Source organism: Pyrus communis, chromosome 10 (genome assembly GCF_963583255.1).
Source record: "Pyrus communis chromosome 10, drPyrComm1.1, whole genome shotgun sequence".
Taxonomy (NCBI): Eukaryota; Viridiplantae; Streptophyta; class Magnoliopsida; order Rosales; family Rosaceae; genus Pyrus; species Pyrus communis.
In genome coordinates, this window is record NC_084812.1 from 2,554,073 (window position 1) to 2,577,303 (window position 23,231).

The following is a 23,231-nucleotide window of genomic DNA, read 5'->3' on the forward strand; positions in this document are numbered from 1 at the left end:
GGATAACTTCCTAACCGTAAGGGCTAATTTCAAATTACTCTTAATCTTTTAAAATATTCAAAATAACTACCTAATGTATTGCGTTGGACATCCATTATGTCTCTAACATAAAGTGATGACCTAAAAAATTATTCAAGCAAGTTTTACCCTCACGCTATCTATAGAGCTCTAGATCTCTAAATCGATCCTTTTTAACTAGACAAGTTTAGTGTTTGTCTTGTCTAATAGGGGTCTATTTGGGATTCAAAATTCCAAAGATGATGTGTTAGTGGGAGTAAGTTTCAATATTTGTCCACGTCATTACTTAATATCAAGGACATTATCAACTAGCTGTATTTACATAATATTGTTGACCTAACTAGTGTACAATTTTATATACACTAACTAGTTACTTGGAACGTTTACTTCTAAAAATTGAGTAATTATCTGTTAGTAATTATCTACACTTAACCCTAAATTTCATAGTTTTTGTTGAAATTCGCAAAACCGATTAAAAATTGCGAGTTATTGTCGTAATTAAGAAAGCATACTTGCTATCGAGTGACGAAACTGATTTTTATTGAACTTTTAAGCTTGAAATTAATAAAACAAGTAAAGGATCCTCTTCGGATCCTCTTTGTGGGGATCTAGAGGATCCATCAACCACGACCGTTCATCGTACATCGTGCGGTCAGTTTTCGTTAGATACAATTTATATTCAATTTTAAATTTCAAATGATTTCTGACAGCAAAATATACGATGAACGGCCGTAATTAATTGATCCTCCGGATCCCTACAAAGAGGATCCGGAGAGGATCATTTTCCAGAGAATGCTAGTGGAGCCCACATTATAGCCAAACATTACAGTCCTTACCATTTCGAAGCGTTATAACTATTCATTCACAAAGAAAGAGGAAAGAACGTTTAGTAAAAGAGAGGTAACAACAACATATTTTAGTTTGTAAACCCCAACTGCTTATGAATTCTCCATAGCCACCTTGCATATTACAAGGAATCGATGAACTCGAATCTTATTTTCCCGATTGCTGAATGTGCTCGAAAACCGGTTGAAAATAGGGTTCTTTCTGCTTAAATGCGTGACCTTGAAGACGGGGATGACGACGCGGGTGCACTCTGCAGGACAAGAAAAACAAATGTAACATGTTTACTTCAAAATGAGAAAGGAAGGTTTACTTCAACTCATCCAAATCCAGCAAAAAGGGAGAAGTTCAGGACGAAAAATAAGAACCAATGTTCTTACCAGCGGCAAGCCTTTTGTTGCTCTTTCTTCCAAAAACCTTGATGGTTTGAAAAAGTTGCCATATAATCCGGACCATTTCTTTAGACTAGCGTATATATGTTTAGGGCCGACCTGATCTGCCCAGAACACAATACCGCCCCTGCCACGTAAGAAACAGCCGACGTGAAATAAAGCATGTACATTAACTAATAACTTCATCACTATCAACCGAGTGAAAAAACTAATAGTACACATCTGCAACAAGCTTGTACAAAAATGGAGAGGGTTGTTCAAGTCCGGACAGTTAATCCCGCAAGGGATACATTGCCCGCACCTCGGATGTCCAGATAAAACAATCAGCCCTCTCTCCATTAGCTGCACGAGTAGAGAGGCGAATATTTCAAACATCTAAAGTTCAAGCAGACACGAGGGTCAAAATAGAACTCACCGGTAAGAGGGGAAACTCATCCCATGAACAGATGCGATGTCAAGGTCTGTGGCTCGAATAACTATTCCTTCATCTAGAATACGACATGCCTCATTCACCGCAGGAAACAGCATCATCTCCAGAATTTCTTGGTCTGTAACAGTCAAAGGCTGCAAGCCATAGTCCAGCAAACACGATGAGCATGATAGCTAAGAATGCATTATTTAAAGCAACTACTGAGCCCGTAACAGCAAGACAGAAATCCATTTAAAGTACTACTGTGCAAAAATGAGAATCTATCTTCTGATGTACAGAAAAAGTACCTTTCCACCAGGCATGATATTGGTAAGTCGTCGAGATTCCTCAATAAGAGGTAGGACAGAAAAATCAGGTTTTGGCTTGCTTCCCTTCTCATAAATATAATATCCTTTTCCGTTGTTTTTACCTGAAATGCCAAAAGCACAAAGCAGTTAGAACAAAAAACATGTTACAATACCCCTCTCCAACTTCTTTCCGAAAAAGGATGATCTAATAAAATTACTGAAGTTCTAGATTACCATTTCGTCCATTTTTTATCAAGATCTCAACCAATGGAGATTTAAATGTGCGATCAGGGAAAGCACGAGATAATTCCTTTCCAGCAGCAAGGGCTACTCCGTAGCCTCCCAAGTCTTGAAGCCTGCAAGTTAAGAGCGCTAGATATAATCATCAATGTAGTTCTTAATTCTACGATCAGCAGGCATAAACATTCCTAAAAAAAAAGCCAGATCCTATGTTAAGATGAACAGAATAAGGGGCGACCCCAAGCCAACAAGGCTCTTTGTTTTGCAAGGGTCGGGGAGGAAAGTCTATTGTACGCAGCCCTACCCTTGCAAAGAGGCTATTTCCATAACCCGAACCCATGATCTTTTTTGGTCACAAAGGTGCAATCTTTCCGTTGTGCCAAGGCTCGCCCTCTAAAATGAACAAAAGAAAACAGGAAATCTAGGTACGGTGAAAAGGAAGAAAGTTACTGGAATGGACCCATAGGTAGGCCAAAATCCCTAATGATCCTGTCAATTCTGAACACATCCACTCCTGAATTGACCAATAAATGGGCACTGTGAAAATAGGGAAAGAATGCTCGATTGACGGCAAAGCCTGTGCAGTTACCAACCACGACAGGAACTTTCTTTATTATTTTTCCAACAGTAAATAGATCAAGAATAACTTGTGCTGAAGTCTTCTCTGTCCGTACTATTTCAAGAAGAGGCATCACATGAGCAGGACTGTCCATCAAAGAACAATTCAAAATTAAGGAAGTATAAACAAAAAGCATTCCACCATAACTATCAGTGCATCTATGAAAAACAATGACAAAAAATGGTTTTGGCTGAGTAAAACATTTCTAAGTGGAAAAAAAGTGTGTTTCTTTTCTTCGAGTGGTACAGCAGTGTGCTCCTGGGAAGAAAAATGCATGATAACCTGAAAAAATGTGCCCCCACAATGCGATCATGAGAGTTTGTCTTTTCTCCAACAACATTGAGGTCAATAGTGGATGTGTTTGTAGCCAATACGCAGTGAGGAGGACAAACTTTCTCGAGTTCACTAAAGATTTTTTGTTTGAGAGGAACACTTTCAATGACAGCCTGCAAAAAAGGAATAATTGTATCAAATGACTTTCAAACAGAAATTCAAGAGGTAATATGTAGATAATACAAATTTCATTACAACAAAAAACATTAAGTAGAGAGCAGATGCTCAGGCTCTCAGGCCCAAAAAGGTGGTCAATACAGATGAGCACAAGAAATCATCTCTAACAGAACAAAGAAGGTTTAAGAAAATGGTCTGAAAATATGAAAGAAAAAACAAAAAGAACTTGAAAACATCTGGTATGGCATTCTAAAATTCCCTACCTCTATGACCATATCCACATCTTTGAAGTCGGAGTAGTCCAAACTACCTTTAAGCAATGCGAGAGATTTTTGTTCCTTGTCCTGTGTCAGCCCCCTTCTAGTTACTAAGCCTTTAACGTTTCCTGTTGAAACAAAAAACCAACGATAAAGAATTTGAAGATTTCAGGTTTCAAATATCACCAGTGCACTGCATACACAAAAAAAACCATGCCAGAGTGTTATTTTGTTAGTTATCTGAAAACAAGTGAACCACCAATCTGCTACAAAACTCAGCATGGACTCCATTTAAAATAAACATGATCTAATGCAGCCTGAATAGACTCATTCATAAATCCAAAGTAAAATGAATAGTAAAAAAAAAAAAATCATATGCCAGACTGCAGCCTGAATCCTGAAGACTCATTCATAACTCATAGGAAAATGGTAAATCTCAAGAATTCTGCCAATGAGGTAACCACCTTCTATCTTTTTTATGCCCTTCTGAAGATATTCAGAGTTGACTTCCTTTAGAACCACAGATATATTGCTGAGGAGAAGGGCTGTAGCAATACCAGAACCCATCAGACCTCCCCCAATAACAGCAACTTTCTTTATTTGCCTTGGTTTAAGGCCAACATCGGTAACATTGGGCACCTGCATAAGTTAAAATTTAAGTAGATACAACAAGAATCAAAAGGAGGGTAAAATGCAGAAACTGCTTCCTGGCAACAGAAGATGATAAACACTCTTCATAAAATTTAAATAATTAGCAGAGGCATTGCATAAAAGCATCAATACAAATTCAATTACTTAAGGATGAAGAGTGGATAACTGGATTTAGAAAGCCAAGCAGAACCATTTACAACAAACAGAAGAACATAAAACAAATGGGAAATCTCATTAAGAAGCCAGGAGAGGGTTGTTTAGGGCCAAATCTGTCAACAGATGTCATCAACACAAAGACAGAGGACTGGAAGAAAATCTTAAAAAAAAAAAAAATAGTAAAGAAGCTACTTGTGTATCATGCTTGTACCTTTGATGTTGCTCGCTGGGCAAAAAAAACATGGACAAGACCTTTTGCAGTGTCTGCTAGAACTAACTCCTTAGAAACTTTAGCCTCCTGATATAAAAATTTAATTTGTTAGAACATATGTGAACCGGCATGCCATTACACATATGAAGGACGATTAAACATGTATAGCAAACAAAGCTAATGACATCAAAATTACCATTAAAAGACCACTGTATCCTCCATGAACAATGCCATCCTCGATCACATTGAGGCATGCTTCGTGATGAGGCAATTTGGGAGCAGTCTTCCTGGCTTGTTGTCTGGCAACTTTCAGTATCTCTCGAGCCTCAGACAGGGAACCAAGTTTATCTGTCCTGTGAAGAGAGCGCAACCACGGTTTGTGTCTGTCTGCAATTTCCAAAGCCCATGAACGAGAAACTTTCAGCAACTCTTCAGGAGACACAATAGCATCTATAAGACCAAACTTCTTCCCTTCTTCAGACTGGATTGGCTTCGATGACTGAAAAGGACCAGATGCTGTACTAAATTAGAATCAAAGCAAGATGAGCTTATAATGGATAATAATTTTGAGTAAAATTTCAAGTTGTCCAAAACAAGCACTTTGCGTGTGTTCAGTGTACGGACCTAAATATATAGTTTCAAGATAGAACACAAGAAATTATTTCATGACATTTGGGTATAAAGCTCAAACAAAATATAGTTTAGAGATAGAACACAAGAAATTATTTCATAATTCTCAACATTTTAGTATGAAGCTCTAATAAATTCTAAATGTTCCACACTAAGCTATCTTTTCCTCTTTTGCCTTTTGTCCCCTCAAAGCAAATGACAATGTTTTCAAATCAATATGGTAGATCAAGAATCGAAAGAATATAGTTGCAAGCACAAAACTAGAAAATTGAAAACAAATAAAAAAAAAATGAGCAGAGGAGCCAATTACCAGCATCATTTCAATTGCCTTCTGAAGCCCTACAAGCCTTGGAAGACGTTGTGTGCCTTACATAGCAACAATACTTAACATTTCAGTACAACAATCGATATTATTTTAGTGTCCAATTTACTTGCTTGTGTAGAAAAAAAAGTTATACCTCCTAGTCCAGGAATCACTCCAAGAGCCAACTCAGGAAGGCCAAGTTGAGTTCTTGGAGCAGCAATACGTGCATGGCACCCCTGCACGAAATTTACTAATAAGACGCAATTCCACTACAGTTCTGACAGCAAATTTATCACCAAAAATCTGAAAACCAGAAGTTGTCCACTCATGGGTGCGAGCACAAACCAATGCCAACTCCAAGCCACCTCCTAGTGCAAGTCCTTCCATGGCAGCAACAACAGGCTTTTTCGAACCTGTTATAACACAAGCAGTTAACTCTGCGCAGCAAAAATGGAGAACAGTAATTGACCTTTTCGAAAAGAACATTGGGGACAATACCTTCAAGTGTGTTGAGCACAAAGTCAAAAGATACATCGGGCATAACCAAAACATCCCCTACAACGCCACACAAAACAACGGCGAGTTCTCAATCCATTTCATCAGTAAACTCAATGCTACAAATAGAGAGAGACCAACATAGTTCATTTCAATCATACCAGACTCGTGAACCTTCTCGAAAACATTGATATCGAAACCGGCTGAAAACCTTCCTCCACTGCCTTCATCAACCAAAAAACAAGGAAAAAAAAAATTACAAAAACGTCCGCAAAGCAAAAGAAAATCAATACAAAGATTCAAGCTTTCGATTGTCTAAACTTAGATTTTCCAATTGGGACGAACTAGATCGAACAGAACGTCACCGCATCAAATTAAATCGAAAGAGCAGGAATGGAAGCTACATTACCAGTCAAAACGATCGCCTTGACGTCGTTTCGCCTCGCGGCCTCCTCGAATTTCTCCTTCAAGCTAGCTACAACTGCAGAAGCACCAAAATATCAATAAACAATTACGAACCGGCAGAGATTTGATAATGCAGAGGCAGAGCTAGCTCGTTTACTCGGTATGGCCAAGGCGTTGACAGGTGGATTGAAGATGGTGATGACTGCAACGCCGTCGTTGCCGACCTCCAAGGTGACCTTGGCCTTCGCCATGGATTCGAAAACCAGAGTAGTGAAGAAGAAGAAGAGAGTACTATTTTGAATGGTACAGTATCTCGATTCATCTCAAGGAGGAATTTATTGTCGGTGCCTCAATTATTTTCTACTCTTTTCTTTAACAATTTTTCTTTCCTGAAGAATCGCTTATATTTAACTTGTTTTATTCAATATATCGGATTCTGTGCAATGTAGGGACAACTTCATCATCACAAAATAATTTCACGGACTGATATGCTTTATACTTCTTTTTTTTTGGTACAAGGGAGGGCAAAGCCCGGCAAACAAAACAGAAAAAAAAAATCAGACAAGAACAGCCCTAGGGAGGGCCCTGCCAATAGAGTCAGAAACTAGACAATTGCTAGCAGTGGTAGGAGGAGAAACAAAAACATGAAGGCCAAGAGATAGCCCATGACCCAAGTCAGCCATGTGATCAGCTGAGGCATTCATTTCTCTATAGATATGAGTGACTTCACATCTCCAATTTTTTCCGATGGCTTCTTTGCAGTCAATAATGAGGTTGTAGAGCGGGTGCGAATCCAAAATAGGTTTTTGGATCAAAATAACAGCATCCCAGGAATCACATTCAAGGATTACATCCCTGCATCCCTCATCCCAAGCTATAGAAAAGCCCATGAAAACACCCCAAAGCTCAGCTTCCATGATGGTTCCTCTGCCCAAATTAGCAGCAAATCCCTTAATCCAATCCCCTTCAGAATTGCGAATCAAACCTCCAGCACTTATGTGCCTAAATGGGTCCTTACAACTCCCATCTGTATTGATTTTATATCTACCAATTGGCGGGTGGATCCAATGGATTGAGATGATTTGTCTAGGAGGCTTACTAGAAGAGCACTTGTTGGCATTATACCAATCCCTTGCAAATTGAAAAATGAACTTCTGGGGTGAGACAGGCGGTTGTTGACCCTCATTGAAGACAAGATTGTTCCTCCCTTTCCAGCAATACCAGAGAGTTGAAGCAAAGATTAGATTCCAGGGTAACCCATGAATGGTAGAACAATGTGACCTAAGGTTTATGGCCATCCAACTCTGGAAATCAAGAGCAAAGGAATGGGCAACTTCAGAAGGGATTCCAACACCGTTCCAAAAGGAAGGGGAATGCCTACAAGACCTGAAAATATGATCCATTGATTCCTCAATATTAGGGCAGATTGGGCAACACGGGTTATTAGTAAATCCTCTTCTAGCTCTCTGCACATTGGTGAGAATTTTCCCATGGCCGATAGTCCAAAGTAAAGTCACTAATTTGGGTGGGAGCTTGAGTTTCCAAATGAAATTCCAATTCCAAGGAATGATATCATCATCGCCAAAGAGAGAGAGATAAGCAGTTTTCACGGAGAAGGTTCCAGATTTAGTGAGGCTCCAAATTACCTTATCATCCCTATGATTCGCAGTTCCAACATGTAAACTGAAAATATGTTCCACAATATCAGGAGGAAGGCAGGAATATAACAAGTCTACATTCCAACCATCATCAGTAAGAAAGTCTTCAACAGTCCATTCAAGCATGTCAGCTGAAAGAGGGATGGTAGCAAAATTTTCAAGAACGCCACTCTCAAGCCAGTTGTCTGTCCAAAAATGAATTTGGTTTCCAGTTCCGACTCTCCATCTCATACCATTAGGGAGGATTTGGGCACCAAAGAGGATTCCACGCCAAGTATGAGAACAATTAGTGAACTTAGCAGAGCAAGCACCCACCATGTCGTAGTGTTTGAGATATTTTCCTTTCAAAACTTGAGCCCAAAGGCCCGGGTCTCTTTGCAAAAGTTTCCAACCAGTTTTAGCAAGGAGGGCTTGGTTCATAAAATGAGTATCTTTCAAGCCTAAACCACCCATAAATTTAGGCGTGGATACTGTCTCCCACTTAACAAGGTGAACCTTGGAATTATCCTCAGTGTGACCCCATAAGAAATTCCTGTTCAACTTATCAAGTTTATCACATATGGAAACTGGGAGGCGAGTAGATTGCATTGAGTAGATTGGAATAGCTGAGGCAACTGATTGTATGTAGACAAGCCTACCTGCCATAGAGAGAGTATTGCTCTTCCACGCAGAAAGTCGTCGTTGAACTTTTTCCACAATGTTTCCATACGTCTCTTTATTGACTCTAGAATGCAGTAACGGAACACCCAAGTAGTGTCCTAGATCAGAAGTGAGAGGAGAACCACAGATGTTGGCAATTTCAATAGCCTTACTTCGAGAGATATTAGGAGAGCAGTAAATACAAGATTTATCAAAATTCACCTGTTGACCAGACACGGCACAAAAAATATCAAGACAATCCTTCAGTAATCTGGCTTGAGTTGAGGAGGCTTCCGCAAACAAAATAAGATCATCTGCAAAAAAGAGATGAGAGACAGGAGGCCCATTGCTAGATAGCTTAACTGGCTTCCATTTCTTAGTAGTGATGCAACCATTAATGATATGAGATAGTTTTTCCATGCAAAGCACAAATAAATAGGGAGAAAGAGGATCTCCCTGTCTGATTCCACATTGAGGGGAGAAAGAATCAGTGAGCTCACCATTAACAATGGCTTGGTAATTGACTGTGGTAACGCATTGCATGATGAGTTCCAAAATTTTCCCTCTTAGCCCAATCTCCCATAGAACTTCTCTAATAAAACTCCACTGAAGACGATCATAAGCTTTGGAAAGATCAATTTTCCAAGCAATGAACCCTTTTTTACCTTTGGTGTTTCTGTACTTATGGAGGATTTCTTGAGCAACAATGACATTATCAATAATTTGCCTACCCGGGACGAAGCTCACTTGAGTTGGGCTAACAAGTTTATGGAGAAACGGCCTCAATTTACCCACCAAAATTTTAGAGATGACCTTGTAGAGCATAGAACACAGACTGATATGCTTTATACTTCGAATGAACCTTAAGCCATAAAATTTCACAAATCTCCAAGACTTTTGCACGTTTCGTTTCTTACTTCTCTACGTAACTTTTAATAAAATTTCTTTGTCTGACTTCCCTTCAAATATCGCAAGAGTCCTTACTGCACATGTTGTTTTCCAAGTCTTGGTGAAGGGCCTGGTCAAAGACTTCAGGATTGTTGGGAGTCAACGGATCGTATCAATATTTACTAGCGGGTCGACCCATGGGCCCAATGGATCATAACCAAGACGCCCTAAACAAAGAAACCGAACCCGAAGTCGTTTCCTGTGGCCGTCCCGAATAAACCTTTCCGTCGGCGAGCCCAGTGACAGAGTGACCAGAACCCCACAAAGCTCGAAGCATTCTCCAATGGCGTCCTGCAAAGTTATCTCTAGGTTATCCTCCCGATTACAGCCCTTCACGCGCAATCTCACCAAGAAGTCGCCGGCATCCGAGCTCTCTCAGCTCAAGTCGAGCCTTCTCTCTCCGGCCTCCGCTCCCGTCCGACGCATTTCTGGTCTTTCCAGGTATATCAGCTCCTCCAATTCTCATTTCTCGTCCTCGTTTTCTTACGACCTGTTTGGCGCCCGAAAAAGTGTAGGAATAGTTTGTATCTCAGAAATATTTTGTCTTTTTGTTAGGTTACCAGTGGAGTTGGGATCAATGATGCCGTTGCACAGCGCGGTGGCTTCGGCGCGGTTGATATCGAGTTTGTCGATTGACTCTCAGAACTGGGGATTAGTTCCTCAAGGTGAGATTTTTACTTTAGTTTGATGATTTACGCGCTTAATCTCTGTAGCTTGTACTTGACATGATGTTAACTAGAAAATGCACACCATCTGCTTGTTTATTTGCCAACTTAATCTACTTGTTAAATGTCGGTCTTTAGCTTCGCGGGCTGTCGGATCAGTCTCGCACGAACAATTTGAATTGTTTGATGCGATGTTGCTTCATGATAAAATAAGCTATGTTGCATTGTTGTAATAGTTGTTCAATTGCCCTCGAGTAATCCTCTTAAGTGAAAATGTGGTTTAGAACTGCTCTGGAATGACGTTACATAACAAAGTTCAAATTCTGTTTGAAACAATTGAAGTTTTCTTGTTTTGGATGCTCGGCGATATGGGGTTTTTGAGCTCAGCATATGCTTTGATTATAAACTCTTTCTCTATTTGATTGAGTTTTAGTGATCTAAGTTTCGGATTCAGGTATATATGGCATTTTGTAGTATTTATGGACTGGATTGGCTATCTGTTGCCTGCCTTCTTATGAGCCTCTGAGTGAGCTTGTATTGTTAAGACTCGAGAGATAACTACCAGGGGCAGACTATGGTTGTTTTCGTTTTTTAGATGGAAGTTTTTGGAGCTAGATATATCCTATTGACTTAGAATTTTTCGGAGCCTCAGTTTGCTGCCTAGTAGTAGTTTATACAAAAAATGCTAGGGTGCTCTGGCATGCCATTTTCTTTGTTCTCAAGAACTTAAACTAGACATGCGCATGTATTCACCCCTGCACACTCTACCGAGTTGTAACAATGGATTCTTGCTAATCATCTTTATGTATAACTATATCAATCAAACGATATACAGCAATTAATGAAGCAACGGTTTAAATGTAAGTAAAAAACTTCCTTGTGTTGCTAACCGTAAGTTGGCTTTACATCAGTCTCGATATAATCACGTTCAGCCATGTTCATGTGATATCAAGTATGAACTCTAACACCTTTTCTTTCACATATTTCAGGGATTTCAATGCCTTTATGACAATGTCTCCCTGTATCAAGTTGTCTTGCATAGGCAATGTAGGTCTCGTGTTGACATTTTCTTTTACGATCACTTTAGTGACATAAGATGTTGAACAGTTCATCGGACACCCGTGTCTGTCGATTTTCATCCTTCTGTTAGAATTCCTTCTTCAATGAGGCTGGATGCTTTTCTGTCTATCGATGTTTGGGCATTACAAATGGCGCGATGTGCCCGTCATTGTGTACTTAGTTTATCCATGATGCTGGACGCTTTCTTTCTTATTGCTTTCAGCTACATGTCCAATTACAAGTTATACAAGACAAGTTCAATTTCAAAGCTGTTTGGAAAAGTTACCTACTTACAGAAACCCTTCTCTCTCAGTCAGTTACTTGCGGGTTATGGCACAACCCTTGAGAGGGTAAGATAAGGAGGCCCTCAGTACCTTGTCTTAGCTGATAAGATCGTTTTTTTAACGCTCCTCTTTTAGTCTCCTGCGTTTTTATTTAATTTAGAGTGCAAGTGACTAAAGTAGGAGAACTAGAGTAATGCTAGGGAGATTAAATTTGGAAAACTAAAGAGCGTGGAAGTTGATGATTGGTTTATTACTTAAGCGTTGATAAAAATGTTTATTTCTATTGGTAACACATGATTTATTTTTATAGAAAATTTTGAATTTGATTCCTATGAATTAGAGTTGAACTCATACAGCTAGTCCGTAAAATTTGAGTCAAGTAGAGCGAGTACAGTATAGAACATAACTCTTATTACGATTAAACTCACACAGCTACAAAAACAATGGGTAGGCCGGAAGCCCGACACCTTAATTTTAATATACAAGAATCAAACTTACATAAACCACCAAGAAACAATATTGGATATAAAGGGCTTGTTATTTCATTAGTTTCAGTGGAGTTTACTACTTTACCGTCGCACTGTTAAGCAATTCCTACATCCCCTTCATAAATAGTAAGGGCAACTTCGTCATTTCGGACAACTTTGGGATTACTTCTGTATTAAATCCATATATCGGGTAGCAGAGATGGAGCTCTTCCAACGGCCACACATGGCCTCCTTCACCTCCAACGCACTGCAGCAAAAGCACCACCACCACCACCTCCCCTCCGCCACCCTCTGTAAGTGCCCGTCAGCTTTCCACGTCTTTAAATTCCGTTTTCCTTCTAATATTTTCACTTTCTCGCCACCCAAACAGACCCTTAAGCTTTATCCACTTCCACTAGCTAGACAAAACATCAGCCACATAGTTGCAAAGTTATCGTCGACAACGTACCACGAACCGTACACAAAATCCCAGAACTCAGGAACTGGAAGTGGTACGGAGTTGTCTTCCTTAAAGTCCACGGAACAACGGGTTTCGAGAAAATCCGTAAAGCACCATGTCGGTTCAGGAGTGGAGAAGAAGGGTGAAGATACTAGGAAAAATCTTGTCTTTAGAAAGAGGAGGGAGGGGAATGGTCCTAATGGGTCAAATGGGCATTCTTCTAGGAGGTTTAGAGATGAGAATGCGGTAAAATCTTCGAAAAGCCGAGGCGGTTTAGGGGTAAAGGAGGGGAGGAACAAGAGGGGTGGTGGTAATCAGGTGGGAGGAGAAGAGAGAAGGGAGAGAGGGTTGAAGAAGTATGATGCTGATTCGCCGGAAGTTAAGATGCGAGTAGGTTTGGATATGTGCTCGAAGAGAGGGGATGTGATGGGTGCAATTAGGTTCTATGATTTGGCTCAAAAGGAAGAGATTAAGTTGGAGCAGTACCATTATACTGTGCTGTTGTATCTCTGCTCTTCTGCAGCTGTTGGTGTTGTTCGTCCGGCGAAGAGTGGGAGTGGGAGTCGGACTTTGGATACCTTGGATTTGCACAGCGAAGAAACTAGGGTGGAATCCATGGATACATCAAATTTGGACAATGGGGACCTGGATGATACCTGTGGAAGTAACAGTTTTGATGATGATTCGGATGGTACTTCCAACGAAAAGGAGAATTTAGCATGGTTTTCTAATGGGTTTGTGAAGCGAAATTCCCGCCTTTTAGACGGACTGAACTACCCCACAAAGGGTGGAGATGATTCTTCTAATGTAAAAGATGGGAGCAGTAAGCAAGAAGATAATGGAATTCGGGTTAGTGAAGATGTGAAGAAGTATGCGCTCGAAAGGGGATTTGAGATCTATGAGAAGATGTGTTCGGATAATGTTCCGGTGAATGAGGCAGCATTGACATCTGTGGCTAGAATGGCAATGTCAATGGGTGATGGAGACATGGCATTTGATATGGTGAGGCAAATGAAGTCAATGGGAATAAATCCTAGACTCCGTTCCTACGGTCCTGCATTATCTGCTTTTTGCCATAGCGGAGATATTGATAAAGCATTTGCTGTTGAGAAACACATGTTGGAGCACGGTGTTTATCCGGAAGAGCCTGAACTTGAAGCCCTCTTAAGAGTGAGTGTGGGAGTTGGTAAAGGCGACAAGGTGTATTATATGCTGCACAAACTAAGAACAAGCGTAAGGAGGGTCTCGCCGTCTACTGCAGATTTAATTGTAAAATGGTTTCTTAGCAAGGAAGCTTCAAGAGTGGGGAGAACAAAATGGGATCGAAGATCTATAAGGGTTGCAATCGAGAATGGAGGTGGGGGCTGGCATGGGCAGGGCTGGTTGGGAAAAGGGAAGTGGTCTGTGTTACGTACTACAATCGGAGATGATGGCTTGTGCAAATGCTGTGGGGAGAAACTGGCCACAATTGACCTTGATCCTGTAGAAACAGAAAACTTTGCTGAGTCAGTTGCATCAATAGCTATAAAAAGAGAGAAAAACTCAAGCTTTCAGAAATTTCAAGTACGAAAATCCCCATCAATATGCGTTGTTTTAGCTTAATCTTGTATTCGGCCTTGACTTAGGAAAGAAGAATATTTTGTTATGCAGAAATGGCTGGACTATTATGGACCTTTTGAAGCAGTGGTGGATGGAGCAAATGTAGGCCTTTTCAGCCAGAAGAAATTTGTCCCGTCCAAGGCAAGTTGCACGATGCTTAGGCACACACGCAAATCAAGTTTATGTTCTCATTCGTGATTGATGTAAATTTTATTGGTGGATTGTTTAGGTCAATGCTGTTGTTAATGGAATACGGCAGAAACTTCCTTCGAAGAAATGGCCACTTATTGTTCTTCATAATAGGCGCATCACCGGAGGCAGAATGGATGAGCGAGTAAATAGGGCACTGATTGAGAAGTGGCAAAATGCCGATGCTCTATATGCGACACCTACTGGTTCAAATGATGATTGGTGAGTAACATAACATTGGAGGTAACTTCGTATATGATTTTTCCATCAAATTTCTGATTTAATAGCTCATTCTTGTTAATTATCTAGGGAATACATATATGCATTTAAAGTGCCACGATATTACCTGTGATTCAGGTACTGGTTGTATGCGGCTATAAAGTTCAAGTGCTTACTTGTGACAAATGATGAGATGAGAGACCATATATTTCAACTTCTCGGAAATGATTTCTTCCCCAGATGGAAAGAAAGGCATCAAGTGAGTGAGGATCTTTTGAAGCTAATATTTCATCGTGCCTCTGTCGGTTCTTAATGTGAACTTTTCAAAGATAATAAACTTATCTATGCTGGACTAGATTACTAGGTCCAATCTGTTTTACACTTCTTGTAACCAACGATTCTTGGTTTCTGGTATGATTTCTAGTCCTATTTTTCTAACTAGCTATCTATTGTTTTCTAATTTCAGGTGCATTTCACTTTTTCTGATGCTGGTCCAGTCTTTCACATGCCTCCTCCCTGTTCTGTTGTAATACAGGTAAATCAAATTAACTGAATCTTTGATTCGAAAATTCTGTATCTGTACATGTTTATATTTCTATCTTTTGAAAGCCGACTCAACAGAAATATTGGTACACTTGGTGAAATTATGTCCTTAGGAATCAGAGGAAGGGCACTGGCACATTCCAGTTGTATCAGAACATGAGCGCGAATCAGAACGAACATGGCTATGCATTATGCGAGCTAAATCACGCACGGCAACAAAGGATTCTGCAGCCATCCCTGAAGGTGATTTTCAAGTGCTAGCAATTCGCTTGTTTATTATAGCGCAGTCACTTTTGTGTTTATAAATTTACTGAGTTCATTGTGTGGAATAGATGCACAACCCCCTCGTCATAACAACGGATATGCAGGGTCAGCTACCCGAACTGGTGTTGATTCACAGCCACTGAATAGTGGCAACCAAAAATATTCTAAACACAAACCTAAGGAATTTATCAAGAATCTCAAAGATATTCTGTTGGGGTCCGTGACCTTGGATCATCACTCGATTGTGCCAGACATTGCAACTGCAGAGAAGATTGGTGGATGCACCATTGATTTCCAAATATAAAGTTTATGCAATCCTGTTCAGGAACTTCACTGAGGCATTAGGTAGTAGCCAATGAGCTCCCAACTGAGAGGTTTTTTGTATAGTTGGCAGCTGATTTTGCTAGTTGGAGAAGGATAGAGATTTGCGATTGCAGAAAGCACTTTTGGGAATAAACTTTTAGTAGCTTAGAGCCTTTTTTCTCCTCCTTTTTGCACGCGTGTGTATAGTGGGGTTGGCTGATAGGGTGGTTCTCATAGGCCACAAGCCTCTCCTTTGGTTACATGATCTTTGATTCAAGTAAACTCAATTTGATGCTCTGGCCTCGTAGCTTAAGTAGTTACCTCTGCTTCCGAGATCATGTGCTTTATTTCTCTTTCACCAATATCACTTGTTGATAAAAGTGAACTCAATTTGATATATACATTGACCTTCTGAATAAGAATCTATAACATGTTGGAACGAGCATCAAAATTATTCAAATTATGGACTTGCCCTTCATTCTCGTCCCCTCTCTGTTGTATTCACGACTTCTCTTTTCTTCTCTCCTAGATTTCCAACTTTCCGATTCATGATTTTCTCCATTCCAAATAAGTTAATATGCAACCAGTTTAAGGTAATCCAAATAGAATCTAACCACATTGCTGCCAATAAACCTCGTTAATTGATTGTAACAATCTTATAATTATCTGACACTTAGCCTCTAATTATTCTTGATATCAAATCATTTTGTCATGATCCCATATAAAGAATGTGTAATTACAATTATACCTCGGAAATAATGCAGTCACTCATTCGTATCAAATATACTTTAATGGATGGGCAGTACCACCTGGCACCTTTGATTCGCTTGTCAGTCACTGACTAACACTAATTCCTTTTTAACTTTTCTTCTAAACAGAAAGCTAAACAGAATAAAAGGCAAAGAACACAGAATCACGGGCTGAAAACTCTGTTTTTGTCATCTTTCTCTTTCTTGATACACATGCTGCTGTGATCATGTAGAGATTTTTCATTATGTCAAGAACATGGTCTGGTCCGTCAAGAGGTAGATGCAGATTGAGACCAAGTTAGTCTTATGATCACTCGGAGTTCGATAAATATATATGTGAAGGTCTGACCATCTGAATGTTTTGTACATGTCATTTTTGTACCTACCAAGTTATTGATGAAATACCTGTTTGGCATATTTTAACATATTGTGTTGAAAACACTTAACAAATTCTCTTGATCTCACTCATTAGATAGCTTCGGCATATGTCAATATTTGTTGACATGTGCGAACCATGGTATGTGACTCACGACAACAAGTCCATCTAGTATTCGACGAAATGCGATGAATAAACCGAAAAATATTTCGTACTTTGCAATCCGTTTCTATCTAAAAGACTAAAAACTCCGAATTTTGAATCCACCACTAGATACACCAAATGTCATAATATAAGTAATTGGATACTTAAAAAAAAATTCAATCACTTATTTTATGGCATTTGATGTAACGAAACGTGTTCTCGACATAACAAAAAATTTCTTGTGGTCATGACATGGAGAAGAATCTCTCTCTTCTCTATTAATGTGTTTTATTTTTTATAGTTTTCTCTGTGCTTCCATGCTCATCATCTCTATTTCTCTATATATCACGTGTCTATCTGTATAGTCACAATCTCCGTGTCTCCTTCTCTCGCTCAAAACAAAAGCAAGCCACCCACCCCACTGTAATTGTACCATTATCCCTTTCTCAAAGTTTTCAAGTTTCAAACATGGAGGAGGAGATGCAGAGCAACTCCAAGTCCCCCTCAGGGAGAGGGCAAGAATCAGAGGCAGAGTCTAAGGACATTGTAAGCTTTGATAAGTCTCTTCAGGTACGTTTTCTCAACGCAACATTAAAACTTCGTCGTCGTCTGATAACCATTTCATTTTTTGTTTTAGTTTTTAGAGGTGGAGGAAGAGTGATGTGAGATATGTAGAAGACTTGTATATGAAATGGTACACAAGATGAAAACTACAAACCTGAGACAGTTTTAAGTTGTATTCGCTCTCAAGTTTTTCTGTAATGCATTCTCTTTTGTTTTCTCCGTCGTCCCACCCTCCACCCTTCCGCCATCTCCCATCTCTCCTTCGGAATTTCCTCCCATGTGCTTTCCCTTAATTTCTAGCAAAAAAATAAAAGCACAAAACGAAAAACAAAATGTTTATTAAAAATAGCATAAATTATTGTCCATATTTTTCTTTTTTGCTTTTTATCTTGTTTTATTTCTTATGAAAGTGCCAAATTCATTCGGGTTGTTCACGGGTAAGCTTTTGATAACACAAACAAGTCAAACCCAATACTTTAGAAAATAAAAAACAAACTTTGCAAGGATTGGAAATGGTTTTAGAAAAAATGGCTGAAAACGCTTTCACAAGATGTGTTTTTAAGTTCTAAAAGCACTTGAAGCACTTTTTGCAAAAAGCAGTTCAAGTGCTTTTGCAAATTTACTTGCATTTTTACTAAAGATTGCTTCCAAAAATATTTTCACCCAAAGCATTTTCAACCATTTTAAAAAAGCACTTCTAAACGAGAAATGGTATTTTTTCTAGTTTACTGAAATCCTTTTTGTTTGTGGGTTGAACTTGAAGGAACTAAGAGACCTGCGCTCACAACTTCACTATGCTGCTGACTACTGTGAATCAACCTTCCTAAAGACCAAAGAAAAGAAAGTGTGAGTCCCTCTAAACAAACCTAGTTAAATTCCAATGGCCTCCATACAATGACCTTTTTAGCCCTCACCCCATGAACAAGAGTTCAACTTTTTTTTCTTAATTCAAATTTTGCAGTGTGATGGAAAACACCAAAGAGTACATATGCAGAGCTGTGGTGACTGTTGTCGATCATCTTGGATGCGTTTCTGCCAACCTCAACGGCCTCATTTCCGAAACTAACACATTTTCGGAGGCTGAGATTCGAATTGACTGCCTCAAACAAGTTGTTACTACCACCTTATATCAATCTAGCTAGCTTATATGTTAGTTAATACATGGGTTTATGTAATTGCAGCAATCACTAATCAGTATGCTTTGTGTTTGTCAGAGGATGTTCTTATGTGAACAATACACCCACAAATTTTCTCTGCCTAGATTCCGATGGAAGGACATTATCCCGCAGAATAAAGCACGGTTTTTATCTGCAGGTAAAATCCGAAACTGCTGTGCTACTTGCAAAGATGTTCATAGTCTTCATTTTTTTCACCTTCTAATTCTTTGTTTTGTGATCAGCTACCGAAGAAGCTGAGAAGCCCAGTGAAGATTTGAGGTAAAGTTTTCGTCTTCATAATTTCATAGCAAAAATTGTTTTAATTTTATTTGGCTACAGGATGTTGTGCATTGATAAACAATCTTTAAATTTGATGAATTTGATCATTTATGCAGGGCTATTACAGGAAATCCAGCCTCTCGTAAAACCATTGACAAGCAAGATCTTGGCAAAGATGTAGCAATGCCACTTGTCTTGTACACCTCGTCTCACAAACGGTCATTGTCCAAGGACGAAAACAATTCAGTTTTAGGTAACATGATCTTTAGTTTTATGAATGGTCTTCAACATAATCTAGCACATATGATTTGGGACTCTCAATCTTTAACGTCGATTATTTGACTCTAGTGCCGGTTCGTGATGGCCTCTCAATCCTGTCTAGAGGTCCAAACCCTACATTTCATTTCCAGGTGAGTTGACACAAACATAATATGTTTATTATACGACGTTTTCTACAATTAATTTGTCTCCTATTCCTTCCATTATAGCATGTCTCTTCTTGTGTTGTTTTGAAGGAATCTCGGAAGATTACTGGCCGCCTCAAGAAATCTGGGCACAGTAATGACATCTTGGCACTCATTAGACGAGCAAAAAGAAGGGTATGAAAAAGAGAAGAAGGCGATTTGTACCACATTGTTAGATTATTCCAAGCTTATCTTTCTTTCTTTCTCAGTGGCTAGGGATGATTGTTATGGTTGTGTAAATGAAATTAATCAAAGTTGATTCCAAAATCATCGATAACAATGTTTCGGGTTTTAAAGCGACTGGGATACACAAATCAGCAATATCCAATTCCAATGTTTTTCTACCAGCATTTTACATAGTGAGTTGCATCCGCAAAGTTTATGTCCTTTCGTTGCATAAATTTTAAACTTAGTGCACATCAAGCACAATATCCCGAAGGATGCTCCAACATTGCCAATTTCATAGCGAAGAGTGCTGGTTGGTAACTTGGTAAGAATTCGGAATTTCAATCTCACTAGGTTTTTCTCTACTAGGAGAGTGTCTGACTCTTGCCACCAACTGGAAAAGGGTCGGCAGCGAAACAGGGTAGGTTCTTGTGGCGATGGTTTTACTTTTATGGTCAAGTTGAGGCATTTTAAATTTTGTTCGAGTGATAGTCTAATCTAAACGATTGAAACTTTGGGTGCAGAGGGGAAGGCATATTGTCTTAGCCAACTAAACTACGGTTTAGTTGAGACTTGAGAACAAAATTTGTCAAGCGAAAAAAAGGAACAAAGACCATACAGCCTTTGAGAAAAACTAGAATACATGTATTACTGTTTCGAACAACCAGCAAAGATCAGAATAACCACATCCCAATTCTCAAATGCATCAAAAACCCACTAATTACAAACACCCAAGAAACTTCCCAATCCTTCAATAGGATGGAAGAACAAGCACACTACTTAGAAGTATATCTGTATCTCTCTCTATGTCTATCTGCCCCTCTCTCTCCTTTGTTCTTCAATTTTTCCATCAATGCCGAGCTGTTGGACTTCTTAGACCACTCAACTTCTCAAGCTTCTCCAAGTATGAAAATCTCTTGGTGTTTATGCTAGCGGGAGGTTTGCTCATGATCTTGTCACGGTCTTCATTAAAGCAGCTCTCCTTGTTGCCTGCTGAGCTATCGTTGTCTATGTCATTCTCTTCCGTTTCTGCATTCCAATCCATGAACTCAAACAGTGTCTTTGTTGGTGTCACGTCTCCATCTTCCCTAGAATCCATTGAAAGCCTCATGTTTGATGATGATTTTCGAGCTTGAGAATCAGTGTAAAGCACATCTTCGATCATGGACATGACTTTGAAGGCCAAGCTTTCGATCACCCTCGAATAGCTCTCTAGGATAGCGTACCCTACATCCTGCGTAGAGACAAAAGAAACGCGGTTATTAGATTTGAAAAACAAGTTAACAAGCACAAGATGTAAAGGAGCAAAATATGTTTGTATGTTCGGCAGTTTAGTTCTTACCATATTGAATTGAATTTTACTTATGTCAAGCGCAGATTGTGGGATTCCTGGGAATTTCTGTTTCAATAGAAGCAAGATAGTCTCTACTCTCTCTTCAAAGAGCTCTCTCTTCTCCAAGCTCACGACCGAACTCCACGAAGACTTTCCATTCTTTTGGTTCATCTTTTGCTTCCAAATTACAATAGAGGCCTCAATTCGGTCTTTGAGGTCAAGCACTTTGTGCTCTGTGGACATGTCCATGGAGCCAAAGAACTCCAGAGGATCAAAGTGGTCCACCGTTATGCTCTTATAGATCGAATCACCGAGGCTAGCCCTACCATTCTGTCAAAAGAAAACAAAGTCAACCGTTCTGTCCATTACGAAAACAATATCTTGGAGACTAATTAGAATGAGTGTTACGTGTTATACCTTGGGAAGGGATTCAATGTAGTTTTCGGGTATGCCCATTTCGGCTAGCACTTGCGCGTTGATGGCCATTGCTGCTTTTAGTACTTGGTTCACAGATTCCTTCTGAAATTGCATCCACCTTCGGCATTCATCTGAAAGCCCTTCGGGTGGAACTTTAACCGCGGGTTTCCACCATTTCTCGTCATTTCTCTGGGAATTATCATCATTTTCAGAATCTTGGGCTCCTTTTTTCACATACCAGAACTCATTTGGGGTTCCAAAGCTATCCAAGTGACCCTGTTTCGTATAACCGATTAGCAATAGGTGTATAATTCTGATATTTTCTAGCTAAACCAGGAAGTAGGTGAGGGATGAAGGTACTTACAATAAGCATTGCATCGAGCTTGCGCAAGGCAGGAACGTTCATGTGCAGATCATTTCTTTGCCGGGTCACCATTATCTATCATGTCAAAAAGAAAACAAAAAGAATTTAGAACCCTACAAGTTTGGAATTTTGAGCTATGTGAAAATATATGGCATTGGACAATCTGACAAGGGGAGAGAGAGAGAGAGAGAGAGAGAGAGAGAGAGAGATAAAACCTCCATGTTTGTTCCATTCTGTTGCGAAGGGACGAATTCAACAATGTGATCTGTCACAGACAAAAGCCAACCTATTTCTTTCACCCACCGTGCTTTCGCTTCCGAAGACATAGGCTCCAGTTTCCTTTGTTCTCCGAAAACAGATGCTGTGTTGTCATAGGAACAAAGGAGAAAGCAAAGAACCCTATCAGAATTACCCTCGTTTGGATTTGGTATTTTAACTTGCAAATATATTAATGCAGTTGCCGTAAGGCATAAATTTGTACCTGCTAGGTTGGTTATGGCATTTGATAAAGCCAACGCCGAAGAGACGCCCTTTCCACCACCGGACATATCTTCCCCCAAAAGCAGCTTAGAGAACCTTTCCTTCATCATTTCCATATCTAAACACAAAATATTCATACAATTTATCAAAATTGATCTTTCATCTAGCTACCATTGTGACAACTGATAAGAAATATATACAGCATGTAAAAATTATATTTGCAACAAAATATTTACCTGAAGGCCTCTTGGATTTAGGAATTTTCACCTTTTCGCCTTCATCTGTGCCTTCATCTGCACCATTATCGCGATCAGATCCCCACGTTCCTTGTGTCTCCACCGGGCCGCTCTCTGGTGTAATCTTGGGACTCAGTAACTGAGCGGTATCGCTATCTCCCTCCCTGTCCTGCCCATTCTCAAAGATCAAATTCTGAAGGTGTCTTGGGATCTCAAACATTCGTTTCATCTGGAAGGATTTTGTCTTCTGCACTGTTTGTTGTTGGGATGTAAGAGCTCGGACCATTGTGGAACTCGAAGACCTTAATTTCGTTCGAGATTACACAATCTAAAGTTATAACAACAATCTTAAAAATCCTATGAGAATACTGGAAAGAAAAAAGGAAAAAGTAGGAAATATTTCTTCACCTTCGTCTTTCTTGGGAAACAAACAACGACAATGGATGTTGTTGTGTGGGAGAAAGGAGAGATTTTGAGGGGAGATAGTTTTCTTTTAGTAGTTTTCTTTTCTTCTCTCCCAACGGAGAGGGATTGAGAGATGTTAGAAATTATGAAAAGGGTATTTTGGAATTTTGCTTTTCGACTTCGAAAAGTTTGAAGAAATTGGGAAAAAGAAGCTGAGGTGATTAGTGCAGTTTTCTGTTTCTGCAGCTAAAGAACGTGGGGTGCATATGTTTTGAGAAACAAAAACAGAATGTGGGGTTGACGTAATTAAGGTGAATTAATTAAGATTAATTCAGAAAAAAGATTAATTACTGAATTTTTTTTTTTTTCTGGGGCTGATTTTGTTTCTTGGATGAATGGTGGTTAATAAGTTT

At 39.5% G+C, this 23,231-nt stretch overlaps 5 protein-coding genes across 5 annotated transcripts; 3 read left to right on the top strand and 2 right to left on the bottom strand.

Annotated features, from left to right (window-relative positions):
• Positions 1-727: 727 nt before the first annotated feature.
• On the bottom strand, positions 728-6,847 carry LOC137747249 (peroxisomal fatty acid beta-oxidation multifunctional protein AIM1-like). Its single transcript, XM_068487323.1, has 18 exons — positions 6,546-6,847; positions 6,393-6,464; positions 6,145-6,207; positions 5,987-6,043; positions 5,834-5,901; positions 5,643-5,724; positions 5,495-5,550; positions 4,751-5,053; positions 4,555-4,641; positions 4,001-4,175; positions 3,543-3,664; positions 3,112-3,275; positions 2,661-2,915; positions 2,205-2,326; positions 1,971-2,092; positions 1,669-1,817; positions 1,242-1,380; positions 728-1,114 (listed from the first exon to the last, which is right to left on the bottom strand). The coding sequence occupies exons 1-18, from the start codon at positions 6,637-6,639 to the stop codon at positions 1,070-1,072; spliced, it is 2,175 nt and encodes a 724-aa protein (XP_068343424.1). The 5' UTR covers positions 6,640-6,847; the 3' UTR covers positions 728-1,069.
• Positions 6,848-9,796: 2,949 nt separating this feature from the next.
• Positions 9,797-11,572, top strand: LOC137748694 (protein NONRESPONDING TO OXYLIPINS 2, mitochondrial-like). Its single transcript, XM_068488871.1, has 3 exons — positions 9,797-10,074; positions 10,189-10,298; positions 11,288-11,572. The coding sequence occupies exons 1-3, from the start codon at positions 9,917-9,919 to the stop codon at positions 11,305-11,307; spliced, it is 288 nt and encodes a 95-aa protein (XP_068344972.1). The 5' UTR covers positions 9,797-9,916; the 3' UTR covers positions 11,308-11,572.
• A 756-nt stretch (positions 11,573-12,328) lies between these two features.
• LOC137746923 (proteinaceous RNase P 1, chloroplastic/mitochondrial-like) lies at positions 12,329-16,148 on the top strand. The gene is made up of 7 exons (XM_068486932.1): positions 12,329-14,131; positions 14,219-14,308; positions 14,397-14,578; positions 14,714-14,834; positions 15,042-15,110; positions 15,232-15,361; positions 15,451-16,148. The coding sequence occupies exons 1-7, from the start codon at positions 12,329-12,331 to the stop codon at positions 15,684-15,686; spliced, it is 2,631 nt and encodes an 876-aa protein (XP_068343033.1). The 3' UTR covers positions 15,687-16,148.
• A 1,160-nt stretch (positions 16,149-17,308) lies between these two features.
• Positions 17,309-19,766, top strand: LOC137748133 (probable protein ABIL5). The gene is made up of 8 exons (XM_068488220.1): positions 17,309-17,524; positions 18,282-18,364; positions 18,480-18,627; positions 18,733-18,832; positions 18,918-18,954; positions 19,071-19,207; positions 19,303-19,364; positions 19,470-19,766. The coding sequence occupies exons 1-8, from the start codon at positions 17,423-17,425 to the stop codon at positions 19,557-19,559; spliced, it is 759 nt and encodes a 252-aa protein (XP_068344321.1). The 5' UTR covers positions 17,309-17,422; the 3' UTR covers positions 19,560-19,766.
• Positions 19,767-20,206: 440 nt separating this feature from the next.
• Positions 20,207-22,926, bottom strand: LOC137748960 (rho guanine nucleotide exchange factor 8-like). Its single transcript, XM_068489146.1, has 8 exons — positions 22,822-22,926; positions 22,414-22,715; positions 22,179-22,295; positions 21,913-22,058; positions 21,698-21,772; positions 21,334-21,609; positions 20,926-21,246; positions 20,207-20,817 (listed from the first exon to the last, which is right to left on the bottom strand). The coding sequence occupies exons 2-8, from the start codon at positions 22,697-22,699 to the stop codon at positions 20,434-20,436; spliced, it is 1,605 nt and encodes a 534-aa protein (XP_068345247.1). The 5' UTR covers positions 22,700-22,715; positions 22,822-22,926; the 3' UTR covers positions 20,207-20,433.
• Between the last annotated feature and the right edge of the window lie 305 nt (positions 22,927-23,231).

Coding starts and splice junctions, on each gene's coding strand:
- LOC137747249 (XM_068487323.1), bottom strand. CDS start 6,639: ATGGCGAAGGCCAAGGTCACCTTGGAGGTCGGCAACGACGGCGTTGCA. Junction 6,208..6,392: donor CAAGGCGATCGTTTTGACTG/GTAATGTAGCTT, acceptor TGGTTGATGAAG/GCAGTGGAGGAAGGTTTTCA. Junction 5,054..5,494: donor AGGCAATTGAAATGATGCTG/GTAATTGGCTCC, acceptor GGTCCTTTTCAG/TCATCGAAGCCAATCCAGTC.
- LOC137748694 (XM_068488871.1), top strand. CDS start 9,917: ATGGCGTCCTGCAAAGTTATCTCTAGGTTATCCTCCCGATTACAGCCC. Junction 10,075..10,188: donor CGCATTTCTGGTCTTTCCAG/GTATATCAGCTC, acceptor TCTTTTTGTTAG/GTTACCAGTGGAGTTGGGAT. Junction 10,299..11,287: donor CTGGGGATTAGTTCCTCAAG/GTGAGATTTTTA, acceptor CACATATTTCAG/GGATTTCAATGCCTTTATGA.
- LOC137746923 (XM_068486932.1), top strand. CDS start 12,329: ATGGAGCTCTTCCAACGGCCACACATGGCCTCCTTCACCTCCAACGCA. Junction 14,132..14,218: donor CAAGCTTTCAGAAATTTCAA/GTACGAAAATCC, acceptor TTTGTTATGCAG/AAATGGCTGGACTATTATGG. Junction 14,835..15,041: donor GATGGAAAGAAAGGCATCAA/GTGAGTGAGGAT, acceptor TTCTAATTTCAG/GTGCATTTCACTTTTTCTGA.
- LOC137748133 (XM_068488220.1), top strand. CDS start 17,423: ATGGAGGAGGAGATGCAGAGCAACTCCAAGTCCCCCTCAGGGAGAGGG. Junction 18,833..18,917: donor AGCACGGTTTTTATCTGCAG/GTAAAATCCGAA, acceptor TTTTGTGATCAG/CTACCGAAGAAGCTGAGAAG. Junction 19,365..19,469: donor ACCCTACATTTCATTTCCAG/GTGAGTTGACAC, acceptor GTTGTTTTGAAG/GAATCTCGGAAGATTACTGG.
- LOC137748960 (XM_068489146.1), bottom strand. CDS start 22,699: ATGGTCCGAGCTCTTACATCCCAACAACAAACAGTGCAGAAGACAAAA. Junction 21,247..21,333: donor ACATTGAATCCCTTCCCAAG/GTATAACACGTA, acceptor TTCTTTTGACAG/AATGGTAGGGCTAGCCTCGG. Junction 20,818..20,925: donor GTAAAATTCAATTCAATATG/GTAAGAACTAAA, acceptor GTCTCTACGCAG/GATGTAGGGTACGCTATCCT.